General features: G+C 45.2%; 1 protein-coding gene across 2 annotated transcripts in view; it reads left to right on the top strand.

Annotated features, from left to right (window-relative positions):
* Positions 1 to 12,566, top strand: part of TRPC4 (transient receptor potential cation channel subfamily C member 4) — a 182,706-nt gene that overhangs the window by 66,933 nt on the left and 103,207 nt on the right. For both annotated transcript variants that reach the window (XM_060763452.2, XM_060763453.2), the window contains exon 2: positions 6,636 to 7,040. In XM_060763452.2, coding sequence (XP_060619435.2) covers positions 6,663 to 7,040 — 378 coding nt within the window. In that variant the 5' untranslated portion in view covers positions 6,636 to 6,662. The remainder of the gene's footprint in view (positions 1 to 6,635; positions 7,041 to 12,566) is intronic.

Here is a 12,566-nt window from a genome sequence, read left to right as displayed (position 1 = left end):
GGTTTGCAAAGCTTCTCCCTCCCCATGCGTGCCTCTCTTCTTGTCTTGGCACATATGTGTGTGGCGAAAGGAGCGAGGGTGGCATGCATGGCCTCCCTCCTCCTTTTGCTGCACATGCACGCACATTCCTACCTTCTTCTTTTGCTGCACACTCAAAAAACATCCATCACAATGTGAGAGGCACCAAGAGGGGCTGAGTCAAAGCCAGCAATCCCTTCCCTTTCAGTGGCCTTTTGTTTCCCTTTTGTTTCCTCTCCCAGACCCCCCCAGGCTTTGCTGCCTCCTCCAGGTACATCTACAGTGCCAGTTAATGCAGTTTGACAGCAATTGAACTCATATGGCTCTTAGTGCTGGGTTGGTGTACAGAGAGGTGAGGGTCCTGGCAGAAAGGCTTGGGATTTCTTTCAGCTTCACATCTTCCCATCTGGACCCTCACTCAAATATAAGCCAAGGGGGACTTTTTCAGCCTTTAGAAAGGGCAGAAAAACTCAGCTTATACTTGAGTATACACGGTAATCCTCTTTTAGGTCTCTTTTTGGAAATAAACGTCAGAATATTATTGTTATCATTATCATCATCAACAACAACAATAACAACAGCAGCAGCAGCAAAACAATAATAGCAACTTTTGAAAACTGTTGAGTGTATAACATATTCTGTATGTTCTTGGTTGAAAAATTCTTCCTTTACTGAAAAGACTCTTCCCTGTTATTAACTGTGAAAATAGTTTATTTACTGCCCTGGATTTGCAGCTTCAGTCCATTGTATTCCTTCATGTTTATCTGGGAAGAAGATTAATGATGACTTAAGTTCCTGAGGTTCACCAGTGCCCATTTCTCTTTTCAAGGAGATGGAGAGCAAAGAACCTTTACTTATCTGTTTGTTTGTTTTTTTAAAAAACCCTTTATTTGTACCCCGCTAGCATCTCCCGAAGGACTCGATGCGGCTTACAAAGGCCAAGGCCTCAACACACAATATAACAATACAAAACCTATGGCAAATTAAAAACAATTAATGCAATATAAACAACAAGCAATAAACAATACACTAAGACACAATAAAACTGGGCCGGGCCAGAGTAATGGGTACAGGATTAAAAGTGCTGATGTGACAGGTGGTATATAAGGCTTATAGGGCAAGTGCAGTGTGCAGAGTGCGGCAATCTTAGTTTTAATAAAGTGCTTATGGGACTTGGTATTGGAGATTTCCTATTCTGGGAAGGCACATCGGAACAGCCAGATCTTCAAGTTCTTTCTAAAGACTGCCAATGTAGGGGCCTGTCTAAGATCTTTGGGGAGGGTGTTCCAGAGTCGGGGGGCCACCACAGAAAAGGCCCTGTCTCGTGTCCCCTGCACTTGCGATGCAGGCGGGATCACGAGCAAGGCCTCTCCAGATGACCGAAGTGAACGCGTGGGTTTTTATTCCTTTTCTATTGATATTTATACTGATACAGATCCCCCGTGAAACTGGAAAACATGAGAAGCTTGGGAGGGGGATGCTACAGTTACAGCCCCCAAGAAGGGTATCACAATTGTCCCAGGAGGAAGATAAAATTTTACTTACCCTGTGGATCAGTGGTTCCCAATCTTTAAGAGACCATGGACCACTGAGACAAAAAATGGATACATTGTAGACTAGCAGTCCCCAAACTAAGGCCCGGGGGCCGAATACAATCCTCCAGGATCATTCACCCGGCCCTCACTCAGGGTCAACTTAAGTCTGAAACTACTTGAAAGCACACAACAAGATCAATCAACCCCTCTCCTCACCACCCAGACAAAAATAAATTTAAAACGTTTTTAAATAACTAGAATTTCTTAATCATATTAACATTCACATATACATTTTTTAATTTTGTGATAGAAAGACAAAACACCACAATGAGACTTACACTGCCATACAGTATAAGCCAATTCAAAGAACTATTGGAGGAACTAGCGGAAGTAATTTCGGAACCACTGGTAATCATCTTTGAAAGTTCTTTGCCCTCATCCAGCAGATTGGATGAGGGCAAATGTGGTCCCTATCTTCAAGAAGGGAAAAAAGGATGACCCAAACAACTATTGTCCGGTTAGCCTCACGTCGATATCAGGCAAGATTCTGGAAAATATAATTAAGGAAGTAGTATGCAAACATTTATAAACAAATGCACTCATCACTAATAGTCAAAACGGATTTATCAAAAACCAGTCATGCAAGACTAATCTGATCTCTCTTTTCGATAGTCACAAGGGTGCTCACCAAAGCGTCCTCTTCATCCTGGAAAAAAGTGACAAGTGGAGTGCCACAGGGTTCTGTCCCGGGTCCAGTTGTGTTCAGCAATGACTTAGATGAAGGGTTAGAAGGCATGATCATCAAGTTTGCAGACACCACCAAATAGGGAGGGGTAGCCAATACTCTAGAATCATAGAATCATAGAGTTGGAATAGACCTCATGGGTCATCCAGTCCAACCCCCTGCCAAGAAGCAGGAAAATCACATTCCAAGTACCTCCGACAGATGGCCACACTAGCATATGCTTAAAAGCCTCCATAGAAGGAGCCTCCACTCCACTCTGGGTAGAGTTCTGTAGGGGCAATGAAACCAAAATATTTCCCAAAAAGGCAGAAGCCACCTTTCCAATGGGGAGGACAAGGATGGATATCACGAAAGTTGAATCTTTTAAACTGCAAAAAAACTATTTATTGTGTGGCCATAGCAATAACGACAAACAAGCATACAAGGATGCAATCAAAAGGTTTGTCGCAACCCCCAATGGGGCTGCAGAGCATTTATAGTAAATGGAATATACATTTTCATTGGTTCCCAAAGACAAATCATTTCATTGGTCTAAGTTAGCTATACAGTTGTTCATTTGTTGTTTATGATTTTGATTGACATTATAGCACATATGGGATCCTAACAATGGTACAACTATAACATAACTATAGTCCATTGTTCTCTGACCATGACTGTATCTTATCTGTTAGTCTGTTGCAAACATGGCGACTGGGAAACTTGGGGGTTCTATCTAGCCAACAGCTAGCTGGTTTTGTCCAGATATACTGTTATCCTTGAATAGTAACTTCTTCTTTGGAGCACTGATTTCTCAAACAATCAGCATTTTCTGTGAACACAGGCCTACTGCAGAAATAGGCCAATATGACAGTAAATCATGACATATGGGCATTGGTGAAATATCTGAAAATTCCCTTTTTGAAACCACGTCCCCTCCAGTTCCACTGCTGAACAGCTCAGTCAGGAAGTTCTTCCTAATGTTCAGATGGAATCTCTTTCTCCCAGCACCAACTGCCGCTCTGGGCCAGAGTGAAGAGAGAGGGGGGCAGGTGACAGTTCCATCTTGTCTCCTGTATATGTCATCATTTGGAGACCCCCCCCCCCCCCCAGCACCAACTGCCGCTCTGGGCCAGAGTGAAGAGGGGGGGCAGGGGACAGTTCCACCTTGTCTCCTGTACTATGCTAATAATATAATATATTGTACATACATATAATATTTATAATATTATAATGTAATACAATATAATGCCAATAATAATAAGGTATTATAATTATATATTTGTATAATAATATAATATATTGTACATACATATAATATCTATAATATTATAATGTAATACAATATAATGCCAATAATAATAAGGTATTATAATTATATATTTATATTACATAAAATATTACCAATAATATTACAATATAATGATATAATACAATATAGTAATATATATTACTGATATTGTACTATGCTAATAATATTATTTATATATATATATATATATATATATATATATATATATATCTTGTAAGGAGCCCCCGGTGGCGCAGTGGGTTAAAGTGCTGAGCTGCTGAGCTTGTTGACCAAAAGGTCGCAGTTTCGATTCCGGGGAGCAGCGTAAGCTTCCACTGTCAGCCCCAGCTCATGGGCTCTCTGTGTGTCAAGTTTGGTCTTCATTGGTGATTAGATGAGGTTTGCAGCAGACTTGGGAAGTGAGTAGAGGTACTTGAAATCCCATCATCCATGGTCTGTCCTCTTTGAAAGTGCACCAGGATGTAGAGTGGGTCATGAGGGCTCTGTGTGCCAAGTTTGGTCTTGATCGTCATTGGCAAGGGTCTCAGTGGTCTCAGGAAGTGAGTGAAGTTACTGCAAGTCCCATCATCCATTTCCAAATTATTCCAAATCGCACCAGGATGTAGAGTGGGTCATGTGGGCTCTCTGTGTGAATTGTGATCCTGATCCATCACTGTTGGCAGTTGTAATGGTCCCAGGAAGGGAGTTCAGGTATTGCAAGCCCCATTGTCCATGGTGCATCCTCCTCCAAACTGCACCAGGATGTAGAGTGTGTCATGGAGACTCAGTGTGCCGAGTTTGGTCTTTATCGGTAATTGGATGAGGTTTGCAGTGGTCTCAGGAATTGAGCGAAGGTATTGCAAGTCCCATAATCCATGGTCCATCCCTGGCCAAACCACACCAGGGCATAAAGTGGGTCATGAGAGGTCTATGCACCGAGTTTGATATAGATCAGTCATTGGATGAAGGTCAAAGTGGTGTCAGAAAGTGAGTGATGGTACTGCAAGTCCCATCATCCAACTCTATTGAAAAAGATCAGATTAGTCTGGCATGACTTGTTCTTGATAAAGCCATGTTGACTATTAGCAATGACCACATTTGTTTCTAAGTGTTTGCAGACCACTTCCTTAACAATCTTTTCCATAATCTTGCCTGGTATCGATGTGAGGGGATATGGGTTATCCTTTTTTCCGTTCTTGAAGATAGGAACCATGTTTGCCCTCCTCCAATCTACTGGGTCTTCTCCCATTCCCCAAGAATTCTCAGAGGTGATTGCCAGAGGATCCAAAATGACTTCTGCTAGTTCCTTCAATACTCTTGGATGTAGTTGATCCAGCCCTGGGGACTTGAATTCGTTTAGAGCAGTCAGATATTCTTAGATGACTTGTTTGGGGTTGGATTTCCCCTTTTCCTTCACCCATTCCATGTTGCTGAGGTGAAAGATGGCTTTCTTTTTGTGAGAACACTGGGGCAAATTTATTATTTACTAGCTAGGAGACCCGGCGCTGCCCGGGTTATTTGATAATAGTATTGTGTATCAAGGTTGGTCTTTATCAGTTATGTATATGGCTCTCAGTGGTCTCAGGAAGTTAGTGAAGGTACTGCGAGTCCCATAATCTGTGGTCCATCCTCCTCCAAATTGCACCAGAATGGAGAGTGGGTCGTGAGGGCTCTGTGTGCCGAGTTTTGTTCTTGATCAATCATTGGATGAGGGTCACAGTGGTCTCAGAAAGTGAGTTAAGGTACTGCAAGTCCCATCATCCATAATCTCCCTCAGACATCACCAGAACGTTGAGTTGGCCATGGGGGCTCTCTGTGCCAAGTTTGGTCTTTATTGGTATTTGGATGAGTGTCACTGTGGTTTCAGGAAGTGAGTGAAGGTACTGCAAGTCCCATCATCCATTGTCCGTCCTCCTCCAAACAGCACCAGGATGTAGAGTCACTCATGGGGGCTCTGTGTGCCAAGTCTGGTCTTGATTGGTCATTAGATGAGGGTTGCAGCAGTCTTGGGAAGTGAGTGGAGGTACTTGAAGTCCCATAATCCATAGTCTGTTCTCCCCCAAACCTCACCAGAATGTTGAGTTGACCATGGGGGATCTGTGTGCCAAGTTTGGTCTTCATCAGTCATTGGATGAGGGTCTCAGTGGTTTCACTAAGTGAGTGAAGGTACTGGAAGTCCCATCGTCCATGGTGCATCATCCTCCAAACCACACCAGGATGTAGAGTGCATCATGGAGACCCGGTGTGCCAAGTTTGGTCCTTATCGGAAATTGGATGATGGTTGCAGTGGTCTCAGGAATTGAGCGAAGGTACTGCAAGTCCCATAATCCATGCTCGATCCACAGTCAAACCACACCAGGTCGTAAAGTGGGTCATGAGAGGTCTATGTGCCAAGTTTGACTGCAAGTCCCATCATCCATTGTCAAATTCTTCCAAACCACACCAGGATGTAGAGTGGGTCATGCGGGCTCTCTGTGTAAATTGTGGTCCTGATCCATCATTGTTGGCAGTTGTAATGTTCTTAGGAAGGGAGTGCAGGTATTGCAAGACCCATCATCCATGGTGCATCCTCCTCCAAACCGCACCAGGATGTAGAGTGCGTCATGGAGACTCAGTGTGCCAAGTTTGGTCTTTATCGGTAATTGGATGAGGGTTGCAGTGGTCTCAAGAATTGAGCAAAGGTACTGCAAGTCCCATAATCCATGGTCCATCCCTAGCCAAACCACACCAGGACGTAAAGTGGGTCATGAGAGGACTATGTGCCAAGTTTGGTCCTGATCAGTCATTGGATGAGGTTAACAGCAGTCTCAGAACGTGAGTGATGGTACTGCAAGTCCCATCATCCATGGTTCAACATACATCATCCATGGTTCAACATACCTCCAGTTTGTGAGTAAAACTGAATTACCATGCTGCGAAAGGATGCATGTCTAAAAAGTGGTCACCAGCATGAAATGTTTGGAAAGCTCTGCTCTTCAGAGCAACATAGGAGCCTCATAGAGAGCTATTTAGGTCATTAGTTCATACCTTTTTGTACTGCTACTGATTCATTCTTTCTTTCTTTTTTCAGAAAGACATGTTTAGGGTGGTATAAACTATGGCCCAGTTCTATTACAAGAGAACCGTCAGTGCCCCATACAGAGATCGCATCCCGCTTCGCATTGTACGAGCCGAGTCTGAACTGTCACCTGCCGAGAAAGCCTATTTGAGTGCGGTGGAGAAAGGGGATTATGCCGGTGTGAAGCAAGCCCTGGAGGAAGCAGAAATTTATTTCAAGATCAATATTAATTGCATTGACCCCCTTGGAAGGACGGCTCTCCTTATTGCAATAGAAAATGAAAACCTGGAGCTCATAGAGCTACTCTTGAGCTTTAATGTCTATGTGGGGGATGCCCTGCTGCATGCCATCAGGAAAGAAGTGGTTGGTGCTGTTGAACTGCTATTAAACCACAAGAAACCCAGCGGGGAGAAACAGGTATTTGAGAAAGTTCCATTTTGCGGGATAGTTTCCAGATCCAGCAACATCACCCTAACCCCAGAAAGCTCTTATAACACCAATAGTAGATTGGAGAAATAGCCTAAGAAGGTTAATCACTGGAGAATTATTACACACAAAAGATTGCTGAATTAAAACAGCTTGCTTGTGTTTCTGTGTTTCTGTTGCTGTACATGTTTTGTTCTCATTGTTCAGGGCTCAGGCTTTTGAGTGGCATCTCAGAAGTCACCCCGCTTCCCTTTGTTGACCCTATGCCCAGCAGAAAGGTAGTTACAGTGCAGCAGGTCATTCCCATAGACAGCAAGCGTGACTGCTTGGATGTACTGGGAGGGGGGTCCACCTCCATGTATGTGTTCAAAACTCTCTGAAAGTGATGTCATGCCCCTTACAGCCATCATTTGGAATTTTTAAAAATTTGCTCAACATTTTCAAGGTTCTTGTGGGGGTGGGGCTTAAACTGCATAATTTGAGACTGGTTTCGAGTACTTTTGACCAATTTTCAGGTTTAAAAAAATAATACTAAAATCAACTTGAAGACTATTTTGAGGGGATTAGGAGGCTCTAGGGGTCACCAGGGAGAGCTTAAGATGTTTGGAAATTGGACTTCAAGAGCTCCATGATGCACTCTCCCTACCCCTACTCTAAAGAAAGCTCTTCTCAAGACTCTTTACACTTCTTTAGAGCAAGGTGGACATTGTACATCTCCCTAGACCTGTTGCAGCTTAAAACATTGTAGCCTAAAGTTAAAAGAAATCTAGAGTGTCACCCCATTTATCCAGACTGGCAGTAATGTTAAGGGGTGGAGGATTAAGTAGGCGAAACCAATTTCTCCATGCCTTTAATGTCTAAGACCCCCTCCACACTGCCCTTATACAGGGCAATTTTCAAATGTAAGCAAACAGTATTTTGCCCCTCCCCCCCAAAAAAAACCAATCACTGAAAAATAAAAGTTAGAAGTTTACTTACAACATTATGTTCATATAATTACATACATAGAATTAGCACAAATTAACGTTTTTTTAAAAATGCAAATATTTTATTAAACTTAGCAACAATTTTAAGTTTTTGCTGTTATTTTTGGTCTACAAGTACTACACAAAGGTTTCTTGGTCATGCTGTCTTTTCAGATTTTTCAGACTTTGGGCTTGCTAATAACAGAGAACTCAATCCCATTCTTGTTGAGTCTGTCTTGTTGAGTTTTGTTTTGGAGAACACAGCCCCAGGAGAATAGAACCTCCTTTTTAAGGAAGTGAACCCGTCCTTCAGAAGTGCTACACCAGCCTGGACCATTGCAATGGGAGTGGCAACATAGCCAGCCTCTGTCTCCTTCACTTGAGTGGATATTTTAACATCCAGTTTTCCTTAACACAAATAAACATGAATACTTTTAAAATTAAAAAGAGATTTTTCTGGCTTTCAAGTTTGAAAACACGTGTACTAGTAAATCTATTTCCATTTCATCCAAGTCATTTTCAATGGCCTAGGTTGCTAGTCCACTCAAGAGCTTTTGACTCAAAGTTGATCTTAAGTATGTTTTTATAAGTTTTAATTTTGAAAAACTCCACGGATACTGAAAGTGTTAACCAAATTCTCTTTTTTAAAGTTTTTATTGTTTTATAGTGTATATAGGAAACAAAACAGATGAACAAAAGAAAAAAGAGAGAAAAATACAAAGGATTTACAAAAGAGTGTACATTCAGTACTCGTTAAACATAGGAGCAATCAGACTTGGTTGTACAATTAATTATACCTTAACATTTCTTAACCCTCTATCCCCCCCCACCCGTGAACCCCACCCCATGACCTCCGAAATCCCTCAAAAAAGGATCACACAACTCACCAGCAACTACCCATTCTTTCACTGAATCCCCTTTATGGCCATCTTCAAGTTTATCTTTGTCTTCTTTTCCAAATACCCAAGTGCCAGCCTCCATTTGTTTGCAAATTCTTCATTATTATTTCCTCCTCTGCTGCTCTTTCTCAGCTTGGCCATTTGGATCATGCAATATGTAACAAAATTTGGAAAAATTCCGGGTTTAAAGTGTTTCTGTTTAATTGTGTGGTACTTACTTTTCTAAAAGATAGCAGGTCAGGGTTAGGGTAGAAGATCCCAGGATTTTTCTGCCGTTGGGGAAAGTTAACTCAGCAGCTGAAGGAAAAGGGAAGGAAAGAACATCTATATGGTTTCACAAGTTGACTGTTTGTATTTGTAACTTTATCAAGCTGTGCCAAGTCTGTCAAGGACTTTGAGAAATAAATGTTCTGTTTGATGTTCAAATCTGGACTGGCCTCAGTTGCTGGGAATCCTGAGCTTCTAAGTAAGAAGCACATCTTAGTTTTAACTTCATAGTGTCTGGATGTGACGGCACAGGTATTCCCTACACAGCACAATAAAAATGTCTCTGGTGTCTTGGTTTTTAGGCCTCTTCCTGGGGTCATTTGGAGATCTGATTCAGGAAATTGTATTGGATGGACCACATTAGCTCTAGTTTCTTAGATATAGTTATCTAATATAGCTCGCCACGGCCTCTATCCCATCCAGGCCCGAGGCCTGCTAGGCCTCACCGCGGCGTGCCCCACCCCCTGCCATACCGGAGGAGGTGAAAGGGAAGGCCCGCTCAGCCGCTGCGGATCTCTTTTGTGCGCCGCTGGAAGCCTTCCCATCCGGGTGGAGAGCGAAAGGGCCCACTAGGCCTCTGCTGCTGCTGGCTCCTACCTCCCGCCGCTCCAGGGGAGGAAGGAGTGAAGGTCCCGGCCAGCCACCTTCGGGTGAGTCCATCCTCGGCCGCGCCGCCACCGCCCTCCTCCCTTGCCATCTGGAGGGGGCGAAGAAGAAGAGCCTGTAAGCCGCGGCGCATCCGGCACCTCTGAAACATCGAGAAGGGTTCGCGGAAGAGCGCCGGGCTGCGCTGCCTCTGCCCTCCTCCCTTGCCATCCGGGAGGGGTGAAAGAGCTGGCTGCTTGCGATCCGATCCGGCCCCTCCGTCCATCGGGAAGGGGCCGTGGAAAGAGCTCTGCGCCGCGTTCCGTCGCCCCCCCCCCCTCCATCTGGAGGCGAGTGAAGTGAGCCGGCCAGCCGCGGCTCACCCGGCCCCTCCGTTCCACTTAGGAAGGGGCTGCAGAGAGAGCACCAGCCACGCCGCCGTCGCCCCCTCCCTTGTCATCCGGGTGGGGTGAAGATTGGACCAGCCAGCTGCAGCCTTCGTCGACCCCTCTTGCACTGAGAAGGGGCCGAAGAGCTCCAGGAAGTTGCTGTTCAAGTGTTCGAGTGTCTGCACCGGGAAGGAACTGTTGTCGCCATCTGACTCTTTCATTGTTTTATGTTTTGTTTTTATTTTATTTTTATTTTTACTCTATTTTTTCCTACTTTCTCTTTTTGGCTAGTTGTTATTTTAGTTCTTAGATATAGGATAGCTGGCTGTATGTTATATGTTGTTTGTCTTAATTGCTGAGTGTATGTTAGGAGGTCATAGAGATTCTTAGGTTTTGATAGTAGAGGATAGGATTGCCGGGGTGGGTTAGGGAAGAGGCCCAGGAGAGCGAATGAGACTGTCTGTGACATAGAAGTGACTACATAGGAAGGTGTGGATGGTAGCTGGGTGTGTTTAGACTAGTGTTGTGATACATAGGAAGGTGTGGATGATTGCTGGGTGTGTTTAGTCTAGTGAGAGAGTGTGTTGGTTTAGTTTAATTGGCTCGAGTGAATTGTGGGAGAGGGAGGAGAGTGTGACATAGGAAGTGTGCATGACTACTGGGTGTGGTTAGTTTAGCGAGTGAGAGTGTTGGTTTAGTTGTGGTTGGCTGAGTGAGTTGTGGGAGAGAGAGGAGTGTGTGGATCTTTGGAGTGCCTGGGAGTGGCTGACTGTGTTGGAAGTGAATGTGAGTGAAAGCTGGTGGGAGTGCCCAGATTCGAGTATTGTGAGAGCTATCTTTTAGACATAGGAATGGGTGAAGCAGAGCCTCATGCGAAGAATGATCTTTTGCACTTTTACGACCTCCTGAGGGAATCGTTTAATCATGTGTTGTTACAACTCAGGTTTTTAAACGAGAAAATGGACCATCTCCTTAGAGGTTTTGCCTCTTTCTCAGGAATTCCAGTGCAATCCTATCCCCCAAAGACTAATAACTCTTTGTGTGCAGATCCGGCTAAGGACTTGTGCCAAAAGGTGGTGTTGTTGAACGCCAGGTCTGTCAACGGAAAAACAACTTGGATTCAGGACTTAATCCTGGAGGAGCGGGCAGATCTGGCGTGCATCACGGAGACCTGGTTGGATGAAGCGGGGGGCGTAAATCTCTCCCAGCTTTGTCCTCCAGGTTTCTCCGTGCAACACCAACCAAGAGCCGGAGGACGGGGAGGCGGGGTCGCAGTGGTCTATAGAGATACCATCCATCTAACCAGGAGCCCCATCCCACAGACCACAAATTTTGAATGCGTCCACCTGAGGGTGGGTGACCGGGACAGAATAGGGATTCTGCTAGTGTACCGTCCACCTCGCTGCACTACAGTCTCCCTACCTGAGCTAGCGGGGGTGGTCTCGAGCCTGGCGGTGGAGTCCCAACGGCTTCTTGTGCTGGGGGACTTCAACATCCACGCCGAGGCAACCCTCACAGGTGCGGCTCAGGATTTCATGTCCGCCATGGCAACCATGGGGCTGTCCCAACAAATAACTGGCCCCACCCACTGTGCTGGACACACATTGGACTTGGTTTTCTGCCAGGGATGGGAGCAGGGTGGCGGTGTGGAGGAGCTGTCCATCTCTCCGTTGCCGTGGACCAACCACTTCCTGATTAGATTTAGGCTCACTGCGCCCCCTAACCTCCGCAAGGGTGGAGGACCCATTAAGATGGTCCGCCCCAGGAGGCTAATGGATCCGAATGGATTCCTGACGGCTCTTGGGGAGTTTCCCGCCACCGCGGTAGGTGATCATGTCGAAGCCTTGGTCGCTCTCTGGAATGGGGAGATGACCAGGGCTGTTGACAAGATCGCTCCGGAACGTCCCCTCTCAAGTAACCGAGCTAAACCAGCCCCTTGGTTTACTGAGGAGCTGGCAGCGATGAAGCGAAGGAAGAGGGTTCTAGAGAGCGTGTGGTGATCGGACCCAAACGAGTCAAACCGAACACGGTTTGTGTCCTTTCTAAGGGCATATGCCGCGGAAATAAAAGCCGCAAAGAAAACTTTCTTTGCGGCCACTATTGCGTCTGCAAAAAACCGTCCGGCGGAGTTGTTCCGGGTTGTCAGAGGTCTTTTAACTCCCCCTATCTCAGGTGGGAGCCCTGACAACTCGGCAGCGCGCTGTGAAGCATTTGCTCGGTTCTTTGCAGACAAAGTCGCTTTGATCCGTTCTGGGCTGGACGCCACATTAGATGCAGTCTCCGTGGATGTGACACAAGCACCTGCTTGTCCGATTTTGTTGGATTCTTTTCAGTTTGTGAAACCCGAGGATGTGGACAAGATACTTGGAGGAATGAGACCCACCACGTCCATCCTAGACCCCTGCCCATCCT

This window comes from Anolis sagrei, chromosome 2 (genome assembly GCF_037176765.1).
Source record: "Anolis sagrei isolate rAnoSag1 chromosome 2, rAnoSag1.mat, whole genome shotgun sequence".
Lineage (NCBI taxonomy): Eukaryota > Metazoa > Chordata > Lepidosauria > Squamata > Dactyloidae > Anolis > Anolis sagrei.
Note: the sequence above shows the minus strand (reverse complement) of the source record. Positions and strands in the feature narration are given on the sequence as shown.